The sequence below is a fragment of the Cetorhinus maximus genome, chromosome 7 (genome assembly GCF_964194155.1).
Source record: "Cetorhinus maximus chromosome 7, sCetMax3.hap1.1, whole genome shotgun sequence".
Taxonomy (NCBI): domain Eukaryota; kingdom Metazoa; phylum Chordata; class Chondrichthyes; order Lamniformes; family Cetorhinidae; genus Cetorhinus; species Cetorhinus maximus.
In genome coordinates this window covers 38,098,220-38,124,183 of record NC_135885.1, presented here as the reverse complement: position 1 = coordinate 38,124,183, position 25,964 = coordinate 38,098,220, and the positions used below count along the sequence as shown (strand labels likewise).

The 25,964-nt window shown below is 46.6% G+C and overlaps 1 protein-coding gene across 1 annotated transcript in view; it reads left to right on the top strand.

Annotated features, from left to right (window-relative positions):
* Positions 1–1,358: 1,358 nt before the first annotated feature.
* The window catches only part of LOC144682449 (relaxin receptor 1-like), a 241,886-nt gene continuing 217,280 nt past the window's right edge, over positions 1,359–25,964 (top strand). The window contains exon 1 of the mRNA XM_078544852.1: positions 1,359–1,523. Within this exon, the coding sequence (XP_078400978.1) occupies positions 1,433–1,523 (91 nt within the window). The 5' untranslated portion in view covers positions 1,359–1,432. The remainder of the gene's footprint in view (positions 1,524–25,964) is intronic.

Below are 25,964 nucleotides of genomic sequence, written 5' to 3'. Positions count from 1 at the left end.
CCGTAGGGTGCCATTTAGGGAAGGGTTCCCTTTGGAATGCTGACAGGGGAGGGAAAGATCTGTTTGATGGTGGCATCATGCTGGAGTTGGCAGAAATGGTAGAGTAAACTCAGTTTAATTTGTTAGCCAAAAGACAGAACTTCCCAAAATGCAGCACTTCATCTGGAATGTCTGCCTAGATTTCTGTAATAAAGTACTCTGGAATGGATCTGAACTCATAATCTGAAACACATCTGACATTTGACAATAGAAGTGAATAAAGTTTCAAATAAGATGGAGAAAAATGTGTTGGGTTAGTGAGATGTGCCACTAGACAGTTGTTGAAAAGGAATTGAAGGAAAAAAGCTAGGCAAACCAAAAAATATTTTTATTTCTCCACATAAAGCTGTGGATGCTGAAGGAAAGAGAGTGGGCACCTGGGATCAGATCAAAGTGGTTGCTCAAAACAGAGTTTAATGGATTTGAAAAAAAAGTAGAAAGTCCATTTTAGAAGAATGAGAAGCGATTTTATTGAAACATAAAATTCTGAGGGGGCTTGACAGGGTAGACGTTGAAAGGATCTTTTCCTCTGGCTGCGTCATCTAGAACTAGGGGGCTCAGTTTAAAATCTCCCTTTTAATACAGTGATTAAGAGGGATTTATTCTTTCAGAGGGTCATCAGTCTTTGGAATTCTGTTCCACAGACCAGTGGAGGCTGGCTCACTGAATATATTGAAGGCTGAGGTGGACAGATTGTTGATGTTCAAGGGAGTCAGAGGTTATAGGGGATACAACAAGGCCATTCAGCACACCAGAATTTGACCAAACATGTCATCCTTTGTTTGAAACAGGTCTGGAAAGTTCGAACGAGCTGAAGGACAAATTACTGTTGGCATTAGAATTATAATTGGTGTCAAAATTTATATGTCGATTTTTTTTTGGAGGATCGCCACATTATCACTATAATAACCATACAAGTTCCGGGTTCATGGTTGAGATTCCTTGTAAACCAATTCATTCGATGACAGTTCACTCAGTCATTAAGGTGCTGCTGTAGAGCAGCGAGACCCTTCCAAGTGGGTCGCAGCTGAATCTGTTGTAATTTTGCATCGCAAACTATCAGCCTTGGCTTCTTCGCAGTTGCTCCGGACGGACAGTGTTGTGTTTTTTCTGTCAGCAACAGGGGTGAAACACTACGCTCCCTCCTTGCTTCGTATTTCCACAGCCCCAACTAACACTGATCACTAAATGGTTAAAGGTGGGGGGGGGGGGGGGGGGGAGAGAGGTGGGTGGGGGTTCTTTTAAAGTAGTCAGGTTACATAATCCTTCATCATAAATTAGGTCCCAGCTCCTTGGAGCCGGGCACAGCTCCTGTCGGCCCTCGAGTGGCGCCTGCGCGGGTTTTGGGCTCTGAGCTTTATGAAGTGGGACGGAGAGCTGTGAACTGGAGAGCATGCAAACCGAACAGCGTCTCTCCCAGCTCCTGGCCCGCATGCAAACCGCGATGATACTTCCTCACCTGCTCATGCTCGCTCAACTCCACGGTAAGACATCTTATTCTTCCATTTTACCATCGATTTACACTGCTTGTCAGCGACTGCTACGCTTCTTGTTATCCCGGTGAACTTGTCATTTCATTCAATGACATTGGGAGTCGCGCCCACCTGAACTTTGGAGAATTAATGGTTGTATTACACGCAGGGAAAGCACAGTAGAAGTAAGTGGGTCTGATAGGATTATCATTAGCCGAATCTCCTGTACAAATGTATTAGACCTGGTCATGGTAGGAATCAAGCCGGGGCTGTGTACCGGGTTCTGCATTAGCAGGAGTACAGTGCGCTGGGTTTTAGTTGAAGACCAAACGATAACGGTGAATACGAGTTAATTGTGGCGAGGATATCACAAACTGTAGTGTCAGTGTATGGTTATATTTAAAGTTAGGGAAAGGACGAGTGAGAATAGTGGTGATTTAGAATTAGGATAAGGATGGGCATACGCGGAACACAGCTTACACTGGATGGTGCGAAGCCTGATTTTGGAAAATAAACATGTTTCGCGACATTGAAACAAGTAGGTTCAATAGTGTCGTCCTAGTGGGATAAGTGACAGTAACCTTTCTAAACCCAAATCCCGGAACATTTAGTTACATTCCTAAATTCTTGAGATTATACTGCGCTGAAACTTCGAGGCTGAACGGCAGGGTTTACCTCCTTTGTAACCACCCCGCCCCCCATTAATATCAGCTTTTATTGCCAAAGATTGATGGGTTTAGCTAGACTTGTATGGCTGTTTACTTCCTAAATAAAACCGAGGTAACCCTTAAATGGTAGGTTCCTGGGGGAATATCACAATCGCTGCATTCTCTCTCACCTAATTGGTTGCTAAGATCTTTATTAACTGTAATAATGTACGACATTAAAAAGTAATCGATTTGGGCCGATTGGCTTTGCTTTGTATTTAATTGAGACATTATATAACTGTAAAAGTTTGTTTTAGCGAAGCCCTTGCCCAGTCGAGGCTAACCTGAAATGTGCTTTCGCTTAATATCCGAAAGTATCTTATTCTATAAATTGCATCTGGACATCGCGCGGCTGGGAAATTAGCCACAAGAGATACTACAGTTTATGGGCACAGTTAAGACATTAATTTGAAAATTGATCTCTGTTACGTTTTAGTTATTTCCACATTTGTTGAACAAAAACGCGATTTGCCCGGGCGCAAGGCTCGAACCAGACTTTGGGTGGAATCGGGACAATACGATCCAGTGTTTGTTTTTTTACACAAGGAATGCTGCCTTCCTTTCAGTCTATATAAAGAATTATCACCGAAAAAAATCACATCAGATCTGTTCTCAAAAAATCACTATCTGTCTTGTTCATTTCAAACTTTCTGTCTTTTTCATTGTAATAATTGTCTAACTACCTGGGGACCTGGAAGAATATTTTGCTGCTGCTAATTGGCGTGTTATAGACAGGAGTCCACAGTTTCTGTGCTCCAATGGTAACCGCTGTTTTTGTTTAACACAACCCCTAAGTAATGCTGTGAACTCTACTCCAGTGTTAATATTGATATTCTGAACCTGCTAACCCTGAATTTTGCCAGACTGCTCTTCAACTTCAGGGGGCTCCCTGTTAATGTGCAAGCTATAAGCGCCAAATCTGTCGATCCTAACCAGGATTTTGTAACAGCGGTTCCCAGACTGTTTGATTAGTCTGCGCGTTTCATTGATCCGAATCCTCTTCCGTAAACCAACGGTTAATATGAAGACCAACCACTGAAAGGAGTCTCCAGTCCAGATCGATCCTTTAAGAAAAGCAACAACGGGCAGGCATGTGCTTGGACACATATTCAGAGTTCGCTACCCGGCCAGCTATTTTTATAAGGTTAAATTTCAATTTCTCAAAACATTACTAACAAATTTTGCTGTAAAGTTCCCAGGCGAGGCAACGCCTGGTGTCACCATCCCAGCTGATGTTAATACTGGGCAAGTCAGATCCCCGAGTGAAAGGGCGGAGGAAACTTAACGAATTTGCAGGAGTCTGCTGACAAACTTTTGATACAAATAATAAAATATTTATTAAACAAGAAAAATGAACTATATTACAGGTTGGAAAGATCTCAATACAAACACAAGAAGATGATTCGAATTCCCATTATTCCTTTACCCCAGCAATATCTTTACCGGCACATAAGCCAGTGAAGAGTTACCACTAGCTTGACACACAAAGACTTCTCACTTAGAACTGGCACAGTTACAAATGGCTTTCTTCTGGTGAATTCCTGAGCATTCACTGGGTGCTTTTCACCCAACTTGTATCTCTCTGGAGACACCCAAAAACCATACTCAAAACTCAGTCTTCCAGTAGCACCTCTGCTAAACTGATCACTTTACTGAGTTCTATAACTGACTATTCAGTCAACTACTATCCCAATAGCCTTGTAATGTTTTCTTCTCAGAGAACTGAAAACCCCTGTCTTTGCTCCCCGACAGACACTGAACTCTCTCTTCTGCCTTTTCTCTGTATCCATGCCCCCAAGTCACTGTCACTGGCAACAGTAAAGTTTTTTTCTACTTTGTCGCTGTTTCTCCCCACAGTCACTAAACTTTTAATACATCTCTTTACCTTCAGGGGCTGTAAAACCTCATTAAAATGTATATATATACATATATATATATATATATATATACAAACAAACCCAAAAGACCTGACCTTTCAGTCAGGAGTCCATTCAGACTTCCTGACACCAAGGTTCACAAACAAAACCTAAGTGAAACTGGAACTTTTTTGCCTTACTTAACACACGCACATATATATATGTATTCAACTTAAAATTATACATTGTTCACAATGCTGGACATTTATTAAAATGTTGCTTTACACTGAAGTTCTACAGCATCCTGATGGCCAATACTGCATTCAAAATAGTGTAACACTATCTACACCTGGCTCTGGGAAAGCAACCTCGTAGTTTTAAAATTCTGATCTTTGTTTCCAAATCCCTCCATGGTCTCATCCTTCCCTTTCTCTGTAATGTCACAACCCTCTGAGATACCTGCACTAATCTAATTCTGTCTTTTGAGCATCCCTGATTTTAATTGTTCCACCATTGCTGGTCACACCTGCTGTTGCTTAAACTGTAAGTTTTGGAATTCCCTCCCTGCACCTCTTTGCCTCGCAACCTCATTTTTCCCCTTTAAAATAAACCTTAAAACCACCCCTTTGACCAAGCTTTTGGTCATCTGACCTAATATCTCCTTATATGGCTTGGGCCTGAATTTTCCCATCGGCGATTTGGGGGTGGGGCCCGCTTGCCGATGGGAAAATGACACGGGATGACGTTGGGAGGAACCCCTGATGTCATCCCGGTCCATTTAAGTCTTTAGGAAGACTGGCGGACAGCGAAATCAGCCCGCCGACCTGTCAATGGCCAATTGAGGCCATTGACAGGGTAGTTAAGATAATTAAAGACCCTGCCCGTCCAACCTTAAGGCGGGATGAGGTTCCATGTCCGTTTTTGAAAACTTTAATAAATTTTATGTGATATTTATTAACATGTCCCATCTCGTGTGACATTGTCGCATGAGGGGGACATGTTAATAACTTTTTTATTTTTCTATTTTTTAACTTTGTAACACTTTCACTGATCTCCCTGAGACAGCACTTAGTCTCAGGGAGATGTGCGCTCTTCCGCGAAAGAGCGCACTTTGACAGATGGGGAATCCCTCCCCCTCACACGAAGCGCATAGCGCATAACGCTTCCTGTCAGGCAGGCCGCTGGGCGGGCCACTTAAAATGGCGGCGGGGCCCGCTTCGGCGGCGGAGTTTGGCTGCCTGCTCGCCATCCGAGAGCAAAATTCTGCCCTTGGTGTCATATTTTGCTTCACAATGTTTCTATGAAGCTCCTTGAGACATTTCATTTTATTATATTAAAAGTGCTATGTAAATATAAGTTGTTGTTGTTTAGTATTCATGCCATTCCTGAACTGTGTTATCACAACTGATCCAATGAGCATCAGAATGGATTGCTACTGATGAAGAAGTGACAGTACAGTTGCAGCTTTAAATATCTTCCTCTGAACAATAAAAAAATCTACAAAATGGAATGAAGTTTTGCTGAATAAATATTTTATTACTGGTATTCACTGTTAGTTTACACTAGGAAACATCAATGTTTAGCCATTACTTGAGCTACACTTTCAAAGATAGAACCAGTTGGGAATTGATGATTGAGGATGAAATCGGTTAACTGATAGGAGAGGATGTAATGGGTGATAAGCAGGCAGTGGAGACTTTATGGGTAGAGTTAAGAAATAGAAAGGGATTTAATACTGTAGTGGGAATAGTGGACAGGCTCTCTAATAGCAACTGTGAAGTGGTAGATTGCATAGATGTAGAAATTAAGCAAGCATGTAGCAAAGGCAGAGTGGTTTTTACTGGGAGAGTTTAATTTAATTTAATTTAATTTTCATTTGTATTAGGATAAGCAGACCAGCAGAAGTCAGAAAGATAAGTCTTGATTGTGTCTGGAATAGTTATTTGCATGTAACATGTCTTAGAACCAACAAGAAGGCATGCCATATTAGATTTACTAATGAGTGAGTCAGATTTAGTTAACATCCTAATCATGCAAGAATGTTTATCTAATAGTTGTCGTTATGTGATTGAGTTCAACCTAGTGTCTAAAGGGAGAATTGCAAAACAGCTACTAAGATTCTTAGTAGCTAATAAGATTTAGGCAAAGCGACATTAATGCAATGAGATAGAAATTGTCCACAGTAAACTGAGAAATATTGTTAATGGGTAAGCTGACAGAAGATCAATGGGAGGTGTTCAAAAATAATTTAGTGTGATACTGAACCAGTTTATACTCCTGGAGGACAAGAGCTCTACTTGTTTAAAAAAAGGCATGGATGACTAAAGGGATAGAAGACAACATAAAATTAAAAGAAGAAGTGAAAAAAAATCACAAATCCTGGAAACTGGGAAAGATGTAAAGAACAGGAAAGGGTGACAAAACAGATATGAACTACTAAGAAGGAAAATATCAAAAGAAATTTGTAAGGGATATCTAAATTAACACAAAACATTTTTTACAATTATATTAGGAAAAGATGTTGATCAGGACCAAACAAGGCCCTTGACAATTGATAATATTATTATTGTCCATGGAAATAAGGAAATAGTGGACATGTTGAATAATTGATTTGTGTCAGTATTTACAGTTGAGGAAGAGGTCAGCATGCTGAACATTCCAAGGAAAGTAATACTGAATCAGGAACAGGTACTCAGCAAAATTAACATAAACAAAACAATAATCATGAAGAAAATAAAAGCAATAAAAACCCCAGGACTAGATGTTATCCAGCGCACAGTTTTAAAAGAAGTAGGTGAGAACATTTTAGGTGCCTTAACTTTAATCTTTCAAACTCTCTTGATTCATGAGTCGTTCCTTTAGTTTGGAAAATTGCTCATGTAACTCCACTTTTTAAGAAAATGATTGACCTGGTTAGGAGGCTGAGTGGAAGCAGACAGAGGGCAGGAGTAGTGGATAGAAAATGATTCCTGGTCTGCATAGCTAGTCTATGAGGAGAGATTACACAAACTAGCGTTGTATTCCCAGGAATTTAGAATGTTAAGTGGTGATTTGATTGAAGCTTTCAAGATATTAAGGGGAACAGATAGGGTAAATTTGAAGAAATAATTTCTGATAGTTGGGGAGTCTAGGCCTAGAGGCACAGTGTAAAATTTAGAACCAGACCTTTCAAGAGTGAAACTAGGAAACACATCTTCACAGAACGTGTGGTAGAAATGAGGAACTCTCTTCCACAAATTTTGATTGATGTTAGGTCAATTGTTCAACTTAAAACGGATAGGAATGGATAGATTTTTGTTAGCCAAAGGTATCAAAGGACATGGAGTAAAGGTATATGGAGTTAGGTCACAGATCAGTCGATCTCCGTAAATGGTGGAACAGGCTTGAAGGGCTAAATGGCCTACTCCAATTCTTGTGAAAGTTATTATGCGTAAAGCATTTATCTTTAAACCTAAGAATTGCCATGCTATTTGCTAACTCTAAGCTTGTAGTCTAACTCTACTGATTAGTTTGCCATTTTCTTTGAACTACTCCAGTGTCCTAAACAAAATAAGTGTGTTTTCTTACACATATACTGTCACGGAGGCAATTTTGAATTGAATTTGACTCTCATGCTTTTCAGACTGGCAGGCTACTTTTGGATGTCAGGTTGTCTTCTTGATGATATTAGCTGGCAAGTTCTCAATAAACTAGTTCACACAGGAGAACACATGTAAGTTCTCATCAAAGTTTCCTTCCACAGAAGGCAACTGACTTATGACCCCCACCCAAAATATCTGGGAGGCACCCTGGATAGGATCCTTTCCTATTGGCCTCATCTCATCAACACCAGCTAATAAGTAAAAGACAGGGTGAACTTGATATGGACACTCGCTGGCATATAGCCACAACACTGGCCCTTGTCTACACTGCTGCAGAATACTGTTCTCCCTCATGAGCCTGGAGCAGCCATACAAAGATCATGGAGATGAAGCTAGATGCTGCCAGGAAATCAGTGTCAGGGATGCTTACGTACACTCCAATAAGTGGCTCCCAGTATCTATCCATAATGCCCACCTGCCATTTGCCACAGCATTGCTGTGCTCTGTCAGATGGAAAAAAATCATGATCCCATTCTCTGAGACTTGAAAAACCTGCTATTAAGCACTTAAAATTGTGCTGGCCATTCTGGGAAACAACAGCTAATATGCAGATGGCATTAACCTGCAATCCAAGATGGACAGAATGGTGGGAGACGTGCAGAGGTGTCTGCCTTCGACCGCCCTCAAAGACAGTGGACAGCGCTCAATTGAATCCACACAGGGCGTGGACGATGCTGTCAGCTGTTTCATAAGTGGAAGGTGAGGGACGACCCCAAGTGTGACTGTGGCCATGAGTCCCAGATCATGGAACACATCACATCAACCTGCCCAGTAGGATCTGTTGAGACGGGCACTTTATTTTTCCACTTAGCATCTCAGGAGGTCATTGAATGGATAGCCAAACAAGACTTCAATTATCAGCTTCTTCCCATCATGCAAAAGAAAAAACGTCTAAAGTTTGACCTGTTACTCTGACAACAAGATTCTCCTATTGTAATCTAACTCTTCACTTGAAGGGAGTGGAGATTTTGAAACAAGTTTTCAGTCTATCCTGTAGGACTTCAGTGAAATAAAAAGGGAAAGTTATAAATGCTGAAAATCTATATGAAAAACAGAGAACACTGGGAGGAGGCTCATGCTAAGTACAAACTCCAACATAGACCTGTGGGGCAAATGAATCACAGAATCACAGTGCAGAAGAGGCCCTTCAGCCCATCGAGCCTGCACCGACACGTGAGAAACACCTGACCTACCTACCTAATCCCATTTACCAGCACTTGGCCCATAACTTTGAATGTTATGATGTGCCAAGTGCTCATCCAGGTGCTTTTTAAAGGATGTGAGGCAACCCGCCTCCACCAGCCTCCCAAGCAGTGCATTCCAGACTGTCACCACCCTCTGGGTAAAAAAGTTTTTTCTCACATCCCCCCTAAACCTCCTGCCCCTCACCTTGAACTTATGCCGCCTTGTGACTGACCCTTCAACTAAGGGGAACAGCTGCTCCCTATCCACCCTGTCCATGCCCCTCATAATCTTGTACACCTCGATCAGGTCGCCCCTCAGTCTTCCCTGCTCCAATGAAAACAACTCAAGTCTATCCAACCTCTCTTCATAACTTAAATGTTTCATCCCAGGCAACATCCTGGTGAATCTCCTCTGCACCCCCACCCAGTGCAATCACATCCTTAACCAAATGGTCAGTTTCTGCACTATAAAATTTGATGTAATTCTATATATTGCATAATGGTTCAGACAATGGGCTGAATAATAGGCTCCCAATTCAGGACGAATACTTCACATCCATCTTTACCCAAGAGAATGAGGATGAAGGTATGGAACTCAGGGAGAGAGACTACGAGGTTCTTGAGCAAATCGATATAGGGAGTGACAAGGTATTGGAGGTGTTGGCAGGCTTAAAAGTGGACAAATCTCCAGGTCCGGATGATTTGTGTCCCAGACTGCTGAGGGAGGCAAGGGAGGACCTCACAGGGGCTCTGACCCAAATTTTTAATTCCTCTCTGACCACAGGGGAGGTGCCAGAGGACTGACGAATAGCTAATGTGGTTCCGCTATTTAAGAAGGGTTGTAGAGAGAAACCAGGGAACTACAAGCCAGTGAGTCTCACATCAGTGGTAGGGAAACTATTGGAGAAAATTCAGAAGGAGAGAATCTATCTCCACTTGGAGAGGCAAGGTTTGATCAGGGATAGTCAGCATGGCTTTGTCAGAGGGAGGTCATGCCTAACAAATTTGATTGAATTTTTTGAGGAAGTGACCAGGTGTGTAGATGAGGGTAGTGCAGTTGATGTAGTTTATATGGATTTCAGCCAGGCCTTTGACAAGGTCCCACATGGGAGACTTATAAAGAAGGCAAATGCACCTGGAATACAGGGTAATTTGATGAGGTGGATTCAAATTGGCTTAGTTGTAGGAAACAGAGGGTGATGACAGAAGGATGCTTTAGTGACTGGGAGCCAGTGTCCAGTGGCGTACCACAGGGATCTGTGCTGGGTCCCCTATTATTTGTCATTTATATAAACGACATAGATGACTATGTGGGGGGTAGGATTAGTAAGTTTGCAGATGACACAAAGATTGGCCGGGTAGTTAACAGTGAGGCTGAGTGTCTTGGGCTACAGAACGATATAGACGGGATGGTCAAATGGGCAGATAAGTGGCAGATGGAATTTAACGCTGAAAAGTGTGAGGTGATACACTTTGGAAGGAGTAATTTGACAAGGAAGTATTTAATGAACGGCATGACACTAGGAAGTTCTGAGGAACAAAGGGACCTTGGACCATAGATCTCTGAAGGCAGAGGGGCATGTTAGTGGGGTGGTGAAAAAGGCATATGGGACACTTGCCTTTATCAATCGAGGCATAGATTACAAAATTGGGGAGGTCATGTTGGAGTTGTATAGAACCTTGGTGAGGCCACAGCTAGAGTACTGTGTGCAGTTCTGGTCACCACATTATAGGAAGGATGTGATTGCACTGGAGGGGGTGCAGAGGAGCTACCTGTAACTGAACTAGACTCAGTGCAGAAGAAGACTCGGGCTTCCAAGAGCCACTGGGACATCATTTTGTGAGATGCTCACAGGGGAGATTTCATCCAGTTGGGTTAGGGGCCACCTGATGCCTATCACATTGAAGGTAGCAGTGGTGCTATATTTCTTTGCAACAGGCTCATTCCAGGCAGCCTGTGGAGACCTCAGTGGGATAACGCAGCCTGCTACACACCATTGCATCAAGATGTTCACAGATGCAATGTTCCAAAGGGCTGGGAATTAGATCTCATTCACACAGGACGTCCAAAATTAAATGGATAGAGCCCAAAGATTTGCAATGATTGCAGGTTTACCCAGTGTGCAGGGAGCCATTGATTGTACGCAGGTAACCATTAAGGTTCCTGCTGGACAGCTGTGCACCTTCATAAACAGAAAGAGCTTCCAGTCGATCAATGTGTAGGTAGTGTGTGACCATAATCGGCCGGTCGTGCCAGTGTGTGCCAGGTACCCAGTCAGTAGTCACAGCTCATACATCCTTAGCAACTCACAGATTCCAAACCTTTTCACTGGCCCATATTCCTTGGAGAGATGGGTACTATATGATAAGGGCTATCCACTGAGAAAATGACTAGTGCCACCTGTCACAGAGCTGACCAGACCTGTCACAGAGAGGAGGTACAATGAGCGCCACACCAGTACCAGCGCCACAGTGGAGCAGACCATTGGTCTCCTAAAGATGTGATTCCGATGCCTGGACAGGCCTGGACGTGCATTACAGTACTGCCCCCCACATGTGTCCCTGATGGTTGTGGTTTGCTGTGCATTCCATAACATTGCCATCCAAAGAGGAGATGCCCTAGAGGATAATGACAGGCCAGATGAGGGCCAATCCTCCAAGGATAAGGGCGATGATGGGCTGAGGGATCAGGGCATTCTCCTGCTGATGGCCCTGGCTGTGACTGAGTGGATGGCCACGACACCAGAGATGCGTTAATACAGAAAAGGTTTCTCTCGTACAATGCTACAGAAGGAGTTTGGGGAAATCTTGGCCCTTATTTTCCCAGCATTCGTCATGAGCTGGACACAACGATCATATACTGCAGGCACCAAGGGTGACCTCGCTGAATTTGGGGGGAAGCTTTGCCCCTTCTAGATCTAGTGCCTCTCCCCTCACTCTGTTGGCACAAGCATCTATGCATGGGCATATGTACAATTCCCCAATGCCAAAATGGGGGAGACTTGCTGAGTTTTAAAATTTCTGCCACCTCTGAAGATTGACATGGTTGGCGGAGATGAACTAAAATCTAGATTTATTTACCTGGCCAGACTGAAGAATGTACAAATCTTCACTACATACAGTAGATGCTCTCAATTGATCATCGGATGGGTCACCTGGCACTGTCCCGTGCCAGGAGGCCCTTTAAAGTTCTGGCCATTGCCTTGTACTGGATCACAGCTTACAGCCACAGTGACCGGACATCCCACCCTCTCACACTCATTGCGCGGGATGGTGGCCTGTAATCCGCTCTTACTGCTAATTGGCGGCAATGACTGTATTATTGAGTGAGCATCGATGGCAGGCCTGGAATTGGAATGCCACCGACTTCCTCCGCAGAACCCGTCAATGGCGCAAGGCCGTATTATTCAGCCCAATATCTGTAAACAGAATAGATAGGTTACTTTGTTTGGGGCGCATTCTGCCCCTGAACTGCTATGACCTGTCTTTTCCATCTGTTGCCAACTGATCTGCTGGGCATTTTCAGCATTTTCTGTTTTTCATAGATTATACATTTTGTTATACATTTCATAAATGATACATATATAGATTATACATTTTCAGTGAAGTGGCCCAAGTTCAAGCAACAGGTGAGGGAGGTAATGTAAAATCAGGGATGTTTTACTAAAAATGGAATCAACCTATGGAATAAAAATGTATCTATAATGTCCCTGCAGCTGATGTTTCATGGAGAGCTTTTTGATTGGTTCAGTGTCGTAACACTTTCCGAGCTTTCTGGTTGGTTGGCTCTCACAGAAGAGAAAACAAGCTAAACTAACCAGATGCTGTGGGATGGCATCAACTCCTCTTTCATTTTTAGTTATTTTTCACAGTAGAAACAATGAACTGATCAGATTCCCCAGTCATCGCAGCCTCACCTGATGAAGCGGTCACTGGGAGAGGGGCAGAGCAGCTGGTGCCCTCACCCGGAGCGCCATGAGAGGAGCCCGCAGATACGACAGGCAGCTGCTCCGCCGACATGAGGTCGCCCAGGACCTCCCTGCTCACCGTGGATGGATGGGCAACAAGCTGGGAGGCTTGAAGCCCACACCATCTCCCACATTGGCAATGACCAGCTGTGGCCATTGGTGCTGTGAGTCTTGCAGGTCCAAGCGTAAAGCCAGGAGAAGCTGCTTGTTCTTCTGGAAGCCTCTTCCCACGAGAGTTGCCACTCTCTCCATGGAGGAAGCATGATGCTCTGCCATGAGGCTCATTTCATCACTGATGCTCCTCGTGGACTCCTCCACCACGGACACCAAGCGAAGCATCATCTCACGTATCACTCCCAGATGCTCCCACACACCCGACCGCATTTCCTGCAGCTGCTGCATCTCGGATGACTCCAGAGGCACATCATCACGCCCCGACTCAACATGTGCCTGGTCCCCTGCAGTCCTCCGACTACTGGCGCCATCAGCACTCTGTCTCTGCCAGCTCCTCCAGTGATTGTGAAGTGCCCTCTCCACTGTGCTCCGGGACACTAGCCGATGTTGCAATGCCCACCGATATGCTACTATCTGCGCTGATGCCTGCCTCGCAGAAAAGGTGTGACGCAGGTGACAGTTAAGGGCCCGCTGGTGTGAGAGGGGCATCTGCAACTCCTCCTGGCCGTGCTCTGATGATACTGAAATTAACAACAAGGACAATGGATCAGTTAACGTGCACACAGTGACACACTTCATCCCTTCCCCTGGCTCATTATGCGCTCAACCTTCCAGAACCTATGGAGATGAATATTGGTGGGGTGGCAAATAGTCAGCAGGAGACCCTAACATTACAGGCAGATACAGACAGGTTGGTCAGATGGCCAAGGACAAACAAGGTCCGGGAATACACAAGGGATGGCAGGACTGTGGAAAGTAAGGAGGATCAGAGGGACCTTGCTGGGCATGTCAACAAGCCCCTTAAGGTAGCGGGACAGGTACATAAGGTGTTTAAGAAGGTAAATGCCATACTTGCCTTTATTAGCCGAGGAATAGAATATAGGAACAGGGAGGTCTTGTTGCAAGTGCAGAAAACACTGCCTAGGCCACAGCTATAGTTCTGAGTGCAGTTGTGATATGCACTTCATGGGGGGGATGAGAATGGAGTGGAGAGAGTGCAGAGGTCGTTGACGAGGATGCTGGCAGGGCTGGAGAGTTTGACTTATGAGGAGACATAGCATAGACTGGGGTTATTTTCCCTGGAGCAGAGGAGATTCAGGGGTGACATGATTGAGCTTTATAACATTATGAGGGGCATAGATAGGGTCGACAGAAAGGAACTTTGCCCCTTGGCGGAGGGATGAGTAACCTGGTGGCATTGATTTAAGGTAAGGAGCATGAGGTTGACAGGTGAGGTGATGAGCAACTTTTGCACACAGTAATGTGGGACGCACTGCCTGAAAGGGTGGTGGATGCAGAAACCCTCCTAACATGTAATAAGTATTTGGATATGCAGTTGTGATGCCATGGCATACAAGGCCATGGGGATAGTGGTCGGAAATGGGATAAGGTGACTTTGGAAGGTGGATGACATGAGCATCTTTGAAGGGCCGAGGGACCTTTGTCTATGACCCACACGTCTGACTCTATCAGTCTGTGAATGAGCAATGTTGCAACAATAACGTTTCAAACAATCGTCAGTGCTTTGGATGGTGGGAAGACAGAGTGGATGTCATTGTGGACCTCAAATACCTGGCCGTTCCACCCCAGCCTCACCGACACCTGTGGACCTGGGCGCATGGTGCCTCTCAAGCTCCAGGGCCTCCTGCTCGAAGTGGCTTAAAATCATCAGCTGGGCCTGGCCACCTCCAGTCCGCAAACACTCACACACATTGTGAGCATTTTCCCCCTGAAAAACAGAGAAGACCATTCATTGTGGCTAATCGCACATGGACTCTGCACATGCACGCCGCACCCCAACCACAGTGGCCCATATCGGGCCTCCAGCGCCTCCTCTCCACGCTACTGCTGATCATTCACACAAAGATAGTACGCCTGCTCCCAACCCCCCCCCACAAACAGCCACCTTGGACACATTCTGCGTCCATCACTTTAGGAAACACACGGTCTTAGCTCCCATACCAAGGAAGCACAACTACGTGCAGCGCGAGGGCAGCAGATGGCTCTTGGCCACGAAACCTTGAGGCTCCCCTTCCACAATCTCATCACCCTGAATAGGACATGTGCTGGAGTTCTGAGTATGCGCCTAGCTGCATCTCCTGCAGGTTGCGCCCAGACTAGTCAGGTGCGACTAAGAGCAACACATGGTGCGGGGTAGAACTCATCTCCTCATGAACCACTCAGGCTGATGTAAGCATGGGCACTATCTGCTTGGCCACCCAGCGTACGAGAAATGGCCAACATGATTCAATGATTCAATGCAGTCACGACAGTAAGACTTAGGGAGGCGGGGATTGCCCTCAAAGGCTAAGGCTACCTGCTGGGTTAAATGCCCAATGCCAAATGGTACTCACCCTTCCAGAGCGCAACAAATTCTTGAAGCGCTTACGGCACTGGATCCAGGTGCACCGCACCATGTCACAGGAGCTCACCACCTCCGCCACCTCCTCCCAGGCACGTTTGGTCTTGTCGGGAGGCCTCCGCCTCCCATCCTGGGGAAACAGCACCTCCCGCTGTGCTGCCTCCTCCTCGAGGAGGGCAGCAAGGCAATCACCAGAAAAGCGAGGGACACATTGGCACACTGGCTGGCCTATCCTGCAGCCTGCCCTGCTCCTGTGGCAGACCCTGCAGCCTGCCCTGCTTCTCTGCCCTTCCCTCCAGAGTGCCCTGCTTAGCAGACCCCCTGTGGTTGGATCTCGAGGTGGCCATTGCGATTAGCCTACAGGAGGCTGCCAGGCCTTCCTTTAAACAGACTGCCGGGTCGCCATTGGACCCAGCGGTCTGTGCATGCCCGCCGCAGCCCGCACACTCCTGCTATCCACGGGAGTTGGAAATGCGCTGGGTGGGCAAAATGGCGGCGCGGCCCCAATCGCGGGCACCGATCGGGTCCGCACCCGCCCACGTCCAATCCTGCTCTGCCCACCCGCCCACCAAATGGAAAATTTTGGCCCTTAATAACCAAGATGAAATATCAAGGATTTTCAGATAGCTACTAATTCAGCAACAAACTACAAGGAGTAAAAACAATTGGGCTCTAATGATCTTATGGTATGCTTATTTGGAGTACTTCACCATAGGGAGTAGTTGAGTAGGTACAAGAAAAGATTTTTTGCTTTGCTCCTATTGCACTTTGATGATTCAAAGGAACAAGCCATATTAAGCACTCGTCCAATTTTAACAGCTTGTACCTTTCCTCAAGGCATTTCCTTTTTGATGATTCCAATTGCTCCACCATTCGTGGCTGCATCTTCCTAGGCCCTAAGCTCCAGAATTCTCTCACTACTTTTCTCTGCATCATCACCCAAACAATTTCCATTGCTAAATTGCCAATATCTTAGTAACAGCATTGATAATGTTATTCACTTAAGTTTGACAAATTTATTTGAGCTTTTTGAGTATGTAACAAACAGATTGGATAAAGAGGAAGCAGTAGATGTAGTGTATTTGGATTTCCGAAGGACATTCTATAAGGAGAGATTGGTGAGATGGCGGCATAGTGATAATGTCACTGGGCTAGTAATCCAGAGACCCAGGCTAATGCTCTGGGGACATGGGTTCAAATTGCACCACAGCAGCTGAATTTGAATTCAGTTAATAAATCTGGAATATAAAGCTTGTCTCAGTAATGGTGACCATGACAAGTATTATTAATTGTAGTAAAAATCCATCTGGTTCATTAATGTCCTTTATGGAAGGAAATCTGCCAGTGTTACCTCATTTTGCTTAAATGTGACTCCAGACCAACAGTAATGTAGTTGACTCTTAATTGCCTTTTAAGTGGCCTAGCAAGCCACTCAGTTTAAGGTCAATTAGGGCAACAAATGTTGGCCTTGCCTGCAACTTTCAAACCCCTTGAAAGAATAAAATAAATGTGCCACACAAAAGGCTAGTGCTCAAGGTAAGTGTTGGTGGTGATATATTAGCATGGCTAGAGGATTAACTAACACACAGGAAATAGAGAATCAATATAAATGGATCATTTTCATATTGGCAACTAACAATGGAGTGCCACAGGGAACAATGCTGGGGCCTCAGCTATTTATGATCTATGTTAATTACTTGGATGAAAGAACCGATCGTATTGTAGCCAAATAAGCTGATGTTGCAAAGATAGGTAGGAAAGCAAATTGTGAGGAGATACAAAGAGTCTACAAAGGGGCTGATTCCTGGGATGATGTGGTTGTTTTATGAGGAAAGATAGAGCAGATTGGGCCTGGAGTTTAGAAGAATGTGAGGTGATCTTATCAAAATATATAAGGTCCTGAGGGGGCTTGACAGTGTAGTAGAGGATGCTGAGAGGATGTTTCACCTTGTGGGGCAATCTAGAACTAGGGGACACAGTTTAAAACCAAGGGGTCTCCCATTTAAGATGGAATTGAAGAGGATTTTTTTTCTCTCAGAGGATCATTAGTCTTTTGAATTCTCTTCTACAGTGAGCAGAGGAGGCTGAGTTAGACAGAATTTTGTTCGACAAGGGAGTCAAGGGTTATGAAGGACAGGCAGGAAAGTGGAGTTAAGGTCACAATCAATCAGCCATGATCTTATATGAGGAAGAGCACTCTTAACACTTCCGGGTGGATGTAAATGATCCCAAACTGCTATTAAAAGAAGAGCAGAGGAATTTTCTTGGCCCCCCTGGCCATTATGTTTCCTCAATAATACCATGGGTTAAAGTTTCATCTGCACTTTCTTGGTGGTAGTCTGATAGAATGCCTACTATCAGACCCGTAAGACATTTCAGTGTTTAAAATAAAGTTAAAAATTGATTGCGTGATCTGCTCCACCAGATCACCATCCAGCAAAATGAACAACAATTTATAGCCCTGCAGAACAGATTAATATGTGAGCAGCAACAATTCACAGTTGTACAGTATTTTTAGCAGAGAAAAAAAACAGCTCAAGGTGTTTTACAGGAAAAATAAATAAATGAAGACCCAAGGAAGATGTTCTAGGATCTGCTGTTCGTACCTACTGTGCACAATTTAAATGTTGGGTTTCCTAATAACAACAGTAATCGCATTCATTGGCTATAAAACAGGGAAAGGTGTTATACAAATGCAAGTTGTCTTTCTTCTTTATTTCTCTTTGCTGGAATTTATGAAAGTTTTTCATAAACGCATTTAAAATATTTTACAACCGTTGATCAGAAATGAAACAAAAATTAAACTGCTGGGTTTTAATGTTTAAAGCAGACAAATAAAGTAATCTAGACAGTGAATTAAAGAACAGGCTTGGTGCAAATAAAGCTTTTCTTGCAGCTCATTCCCCTTTGCAGCCTGTGTGTGCCTTTGCAAATAGTTCCGCAGCACTTCCTGTCAGACTCGAGAGGCGGCAAGGGAGCTGAAAAATATGGCTGCTCACCAATGGTGGGTTTTACACTCGGAAGTCGGCGGCATTTCGACTTCCAGGCCTGCCGTCAGTATGCACCTGATAATATGCTAATTGCCACGAATTAGCAGCAAGGGCAGCTTACAGACCATCATCCTGCCCAAAGAATGCTGGTGGGTGGGATGTCCAGTCTCGGAAGCTGCAGGCAACTGGAACAAGGTAATGGCCAGCATTTTAAAGGGCCCTCCGGCATTTGACAGCATCGGCTAACCCATCAGGTGATCAATCGAGTGCATCTACCGTACATAGTGAAGATTTGTGTAAGCCAATTTAAGTTTTAGCTAAGATAAACAGAAAATTCTGCGGATGCTGGAACTCTGAAATGAAAACAGAAAATGCTGGCAAAACCCAGCAGGTCTGGCGGCATCCGTGGAGAGACAAACAGAGTTAAGGTCTCGAATCTGCATGACTTCTTCAGAGCTGAAGAGAGGTGAAAATATGATGGATCTGAAGAAGAGTCATATGGACTCGAAACATGAGCTCAGTTTCTCTCTCCACAGATGCTGTCAGACCTGCTGAGCCTTTCCTGCGTTTTCTGTTTTTATTTTAAATTTTACCTAATTTTTGCCAATCATGTCAAAACTTCATAGGCAGCAGAAGTTTTAAAATTCTGCAAGCCTCCCACCTTTTGGCATTGAGGAGTTGTACATTTATTACATATTGCCATGCACAGTTGTCTGCACCATTGGAACGAGGTGAGAGGCTTTCCAAAAGGGGCAAAATTGCCTACAGATTCAATGAGGCCGCCTGTGGTGCCCAGCTGCGTGCAGTACATGATAGACGTCACCAGTTCACGCCCAGCGCTTGGAAGAGGAGGAAGCCCAGCAGACTGGTGTTGCTGGGGTGGCCGATGAGTGTTGAGGTGGTGAGGAGGACTTTGGTCCCAGTGCCACAAATGGCTCAATGACTTCATGTGGTCAGTTGCAGGAAGCTAGGTCTCTGCCCGTATACCCTTGGGACGATATAAGTTCATCTGTGCCTCCAATGAGGGTTTTTGGGCTCCCCCTGACCCTCGCCGCTGTTCTGGCGCTGCTCTGTCCCCTTCCTGAGGAGCCGCAGCATCCTGAGCCTTCCTGTGTTCCCTTCTTCCTCTCACTCTTCTCCTCCTCCTCCTCCTCACTAGAGCTTGTGTCTCCAACTGAGAGAACAATTCCCAGCTGTCTCAGACACTTTTCACCCCTCAACCCCTGGGTAATGGACAGGGAAAAAGTCCATCAAGTGAGCTCTCTGAATCAGAGGAGAGTTCTCCTCATGAAAAAATATACAAAAGATTCCTCTTCCCACTCAAATAAGCAGTCCCTACAGTCAATAGAATTTGAACTGCAAAGCTGAGAGTCTGGCCTCAGCTGCAGTTTTAAAACCTGCCCAAACAAGCTTGCCCCTCACTCCAGCAAAAATGGGTCTCTTTGAACTCTGCACTGAGTTCAAATGGTCCTGCTGGGTTTGGGTTTCACATCCTGCTCCCTTTCCCCTTCCGGCGGAAATGGGATCTGTCAGAAATGGGGGTGGGACCTCGGGATCTGGGTCCTGGCGCCAATTTACCTGAGGCACAGAGTCTCCACGACTTTGCAAAAAATCTAGGCCAAGTGTGTAATGTGTGTCAATTATGTCTGACTGGTGACTTAGTCACATTGAAGCTAATTTATCAGATGATCTGGTTTCGAGAGGAGCGTCGGGCAGGTGGAACTGTACCATGTGAATAAAGGGATTGACAGACACTGTTATCTCCTGTTCATTAGGTCAGCGTGTGGGCACGATCGGTGGGCCCGAGAGTTGCCGGGGAACGGACTGCTGACTGCGCCAACCGCAATTTTATGCTGGCTGGCCAATTAACAGCCAGCCAGTGTGAAGCGCGTGCTGAAATGCTCAGTGCTGCCGGGGTGAGGGCGGGAGGAGGGCGGGCGCTGACATAAGCACGGGCGCGGGCAAGCACTGAATGAAAGTTCCGTGAAGGCAGAGAGCTGCCTTAGGGAGCTGAAGACTTTAAAACCAATAAATAAACTTTTTAAAATCCGGAAAAAAATGTCCAAGCATCACAATCAGTCACCTGAATATATACATGATAACAATTCTGTCTATACATTTTTATTTGTTTTTTTATTTAATAATGGAAACCACATCCCGCCTTTGGATGAGGTTTCATGAAAAATGCAAAGGTTGCCTGGCCGATTTGCTCATTTGCCAACCATAAGGTTGGACGAGCCATGAGAAATAGGAGGCAATTACAAATTAGTTCCCTTCATTTGCCTCTTAATTGCCGGCGGGTGCTCTTCCAACTTTTGCGCGTGCCCACCGACCGAAATATCTCACCAGCCTGGGACGATGTCGGGACTCTCGCCTGACATCATCCCACGTGATTTCACAGACAATCGGGTTGGGCTCAGGCCCGTGTGCCGACCTAAAGGCTGTGGCCCAGATTAAGATTTTCCTCCGGCCCCAGAGAAAAGTACCTACGTGGAATAGATACCATCAAAACTATGAAAAATATTGGGCAAAATTTCCCGTTTGACGTGGGGGGTGGGGGAACGGGCCCCGCACGTCTGCGCATAAAATGACGCAACGTGATATAGGGCGAGTGTCCCGATGTCACCGCGTGCCATTGCGATATTTCACTGGGCGGGCGCACGATGAAGTCTGACGTGTACCCGCCATTAATTAACGGGCCACTTAAGGCCCTTTAGTGTTCAATCGACACCGATTTTTCAGGGCCTGTGCGATCTTCAGGTTGGTGCACGGGTGCAACAGGCAGGAGGGTAGGAGACATTTGTATTAACCTCATCCACAGGCGGGATAAGAGGGCTCAGTGGGATTGTGAATCTGCTCTGTGAAGTATTTATTGTTGAAAGATTTTCAAACTTGCCTGTGTGATCTGCAGTACTTCAGAATGCATCCCAGCTGCTTTTTCTGGATTCTTAACCTTCAGGTCAGCATTCTGCAGTGAGGAATCTTTTCCGGGCCTGCAGGTTTCAGGAAGCCTTCCCATAGCCTGGGTATGGGAGCGGATCTGTCCACTGGAGGCAGCTCCTCTGAGGAGGTGGCCAGGAGTGCACATTCAGCCTCCAGGGGACCCACCTTTGGGAGGACAAGCACAGGCACAAGGGGTGCAGGGCCAAGAGGTTGTCCAAGGTGGAAGCGGCCGCAGAAGACACCACTATCCTGCTGCCAGGGTATACAGGCGGCGAAGCAGCTACCTCAATATGTCTGAAGTGCAGTGCCGAAGGAGGCTCCGACTCTCGAGGAAGACAGTCAATTATATCTGTCAGATGATTGGGCCTGAGATAGCCCCTAACTGTGTGGGTGGACACCCCATGCCAGTGGCTCTGAAGGTCACAGCTGCCCTCAACTTCTATGCCAACGGCTCCTTCCAGGGCTCGGTGGGTGATCTTTGTGGTGTCTCCCAATCAGCTGTCCACACTTGTGTCAAGCAGGTCACAGACGCTCTGTTCAGGAACACATTAACTTTCATCCACTACCATTGGGACCAGGCAAGCCAGACACAGTGAGCCAGAGGCTTTGCAGCCATTGCTGGCTTCCCTTGCGTCTAGAGTGCAATAGACTGTACACATGTGGCCATCAAGGCACCAGCAGGTGAGCCGGGTGCCTTTGTCAACAGGAAGGGCTTCCACTCCATGAACGTGCAGATAGTGTGTGATCACAGGATGCAGATTCTACAAGTCTGTTCAAGGTACCCAGGCAGCTCCCACGATGCCTACATCCTGAGACACTCCCAGGTGCCGGGGCACTTCAGTCCTCCAGCGTGACTTAATTGATGGCTGCTGGGTGACAAGGGCTATCCCCTCAGAAGGTGACTCATGATGCCTCTCCGCCATCCAAGAACAGAAGTTGAGCAGCGCTACAATAGGAGCCACGGCACCACAAGGGCTGTGGTGGAGAGAGCCATCGGTCTTCTCAAGATGCGCTTCCGATGCCTGGACCGTTCAGGGTGCGCACTCCAGTGCCCCCCAGATCGTTTCTCGGTGTTAGTGGTTGCATGCTGCGCTCTCCACAATCTTGCACTGGAAAGGGGGAACGCAGTGAATGATGAAGATGTCGACGCACTGGCTGCGGCTGCACACGATGAGTCCAAAAGTGAGTCCAAAAATGAACACGCACAGGGAAATGCTGAGGGGGTAGACGCTGACCCGGGCATACTCCAGGGAGGCAGGGACACCCGGGACACTTTAATCCAATGAACCTTCAGCTAGCACTTCACAGATGGATCTCCAGGACAAGCCTGGGCTGTTTGCTTGACACTCGACACCTAAGTGCAAAATCTACCAGGTCAGCAGTACTAACTAAGGGCATTGTAAATAAAGCTGAATGTCCAACAAATCATTCATTGCACTTTTGTCAACCATCCACATGCAGAAGAAACGAGGCACCCTCAGCCATGGTCACACATCTGCATTTAATGTGTGAAGCAAAAGAACTTATCACAAAGAGAAAACAACAGTGTTAACAATGAAAAATAAATCATATGGACCTCATCTCGGGCCAACACAAAAGCACCAGTGAAAAGCCCGTGCTGTGCCTATGGTGCCTTATGTTTTCGTTTACGGGTGCTACGCCTTGGTGCTGCCCCATCGCTCGGAGTGGCATCTGATACAGCCTGCTGACTCTGCTGTCCTGTTAGCCTTGATGACCTTGGCAGTTGTCCTCTGGCCCGTGGAGCCAGTGTTAGCCCCGCCTGGGAGGGAGCTGCCTGTTCCACAGCTGGCATCTTCCCAGTTGTCGCAGCCTCACTGCATGAAACAGTCACGGGGAGAGGGGCAGAGGAGCTGGTGCCCTCATCCGGAACGCCCTGAGAGGAGCCTGCAGAGACAACAGGCGTCTGCTGCACCAATGTAAGGTCGCTTTGGACCTCTCTGCTCACTGTGAATGGTTGGGCAACAACCTGATACCCACACCACCTCCCACACTGGCACTGACCAGCTGAGGTCAATGCCGATGTAAGGACTTGCTGGTCAGAGCGCATCCCCAGGAAGCCCTGATGGGCCTCCTGAAGTAGGCTCCCCATGAGAGGCGCCACTCTCTCCATGGAGGACGCGTGGCGTTTGGACATGTGGTGCATTGCTTTGGCGATCCATATAGACTCCTCCACCACAGAGACCAAGCCAAGCACAGCCTCATGTGTCTCCCCCAGATGCTCCCGCACACCTGGCCGCATTTCCTGCACCTGCTGTGTCGCCGACGACTCCAGAGGCACATCATCAGGCACCGGCTGAACATGTGCCTGGTCCCCTGCAGCTCTCCGACTGCTAGCGCCATGGGCACTCTCCATCTCTGCTAGCTCCTCCAGCGACTGTGAAGTGCCCTCATCACTGTGCCCCGGGACACTAGCCGTTCTTCTAATTCCTGACGAGGTGCTAGTATCTGTGCTGGTGCCTGCCTCACAGAGATGATGTGACGCTGGTGAGACTTCAGGCCCCTCAGGTGTGAGAGGGGGCATTTTCTGCTACTCCTCCTGGCCGTGCTCTGATGATGCTGAAAGGAAGAATAAGGACAGTGAGTCAGTTAGTGTGCAGACACTGACAAACTTCATCCCTGTTCCCCCAGGCTCATTATGCGCTCAACCTTCCATAACCAGTGGTCCAGCAATGTTGCAACAATAACTAATTTAACAATCATCAGTGCTATGGCTGTTGGGAGGACAATGCGGACCTCACTGTCGGGCATAAACATCTGGCTGTGCCACCCAGCATCACCGACACCAGTAGACCTGGGTGCATGGCGCCTCTCCAGTTCAAGGGCCTCCTACTCGAAGCGGCTTAGTATGGAGAGCTGTGCCTGACCACCTCCAGTCCTCACACGCTCGGCCGCGTTCTGCGCATTCTTTCTCCTGAAAAAGAGAGAAGAGCGTTGATTAGGACAAATTGCACATGGACTTTGTTCGGGCACGGCCCACCCCAAACAGAGTGGGACTTATCAGGGCTCCAGTGCCTCCTCACCCCGCTGCACCAATCACTCAGACAAAAGTGCTAGGCCTGCTCCCCACCGCCCCCTTGGACACATGCTGCCTACATCGCATTAGGAACCACACAGTATTTCCTCCCAAGGAGGCGCAAGCACGTGCAGCGTAGAGGGCAGCAGATGGTTCGTTGCCACGCCACCTTGAAGCTCCCCTTCCGCCATCTCATCACCCTGACTTGGACATGTCCTGGAGTTCTGAGTCAGCGCCTAGGTGCAGCTCCGCCAGGTTGCCCCCAAACCAGTCATGTGGGTCTCAGTGTGCCACATGCTGCGGGGGCAAAACACATCTCCTCATGACCCACTCAGGCTGACCTCAGCATGGGCACTATCTGCTTGCCCACCCCGCAAAGGAAAAATGCCATCAATGATTCAATGCAGTCATGACACTGAGTTGGAGGGTGGAGTGGGGGGTGGGGGGCGGAGGCGGGGGTCGCAGAGGCTAAGGCTACCTGTTGGGTTAAATGCCCAATGCCAACATGGTACTCAACCTCCCAGAGCACAACAAATTGTTGAAGCGCCTACGACACTGGATCCAGGTGCGCCACACCATGTTGCGGGAGCTCACCACCACTGCACCTCCTCCCAAGCAGGTTTTGCCATGTGGGGGGGGCCTCCTCCTCCCATCCTGGAGGACCAACACCTCCCGCCGTGCTGCCACCTCCTCGAGGAGGGCAGCAAGGCAGTCATCAGAAAAACAAGGGCCTACCCTCCAGCCTGGCCTGCTCACCCGAACCCCTCTGCTGTGGCCTGGTACTGGCCATTGTCACCAGCCTACAGGAGGCTGCCAGGCCTTTCTTTAAACAGACTGCCGGGTCGCCATTGGACCTGGTGGTCTGTGCACGCCCACCGTTGCCCGCTCACTCCCGCTATCCACGGGAGTCGGCAAATATGCTGGGCGGGCCTTAATTAGCCCGCCCACGTAAAATGACGGTGCAGACCCGATCGCGGGCGGCAATCAGGTCCATGCTGCCTGCACCCGCTCCTGGGTCTGCCCCTCCGTCAGACGGAAAATTCTGCCCATTGAGATACACTTGCTTGAAATACACATGAAATAGAAGGCAGAGAAGATTAAATATTTTATAGAATGCGATTAAGATAAAACCTTACAGTCACCCAGAGATGCTTTGTAAGTGTGGGTTAAAAGATGCTTTGATAATAAAATCTTACTAGTTGGCCAATATCTTCTTTACATATCCCAGGATAATGCAGTTGAATGTGTTGTATGGCAGCATCATCCAATCATTGCGGCCTTTGATGTGTTTTTTAGCCTTGACACCCACTTCCAAATGATATAATATAGTTTCGCCAATAACCTCTTAACTTTTAAGCTATGATGCTAACATCTCTAAGCCAATTTACATTCTTCCTTTGTGGATTGCTTTTCAAGTGTTATCAAGTATCCCCTATCCTATAGTGACATCCCTTTTAGATAAAAGATTCATCTGCTCATGCAACTATTTATCATTGGTTTAGCACTCCTCGCTGCTGTCTTAAATAAAGGAAGAACTTGCATTTATAAAGCACCATTCATGCCCTTAGGATCTCCCAAAGTGATTTTCAACCAA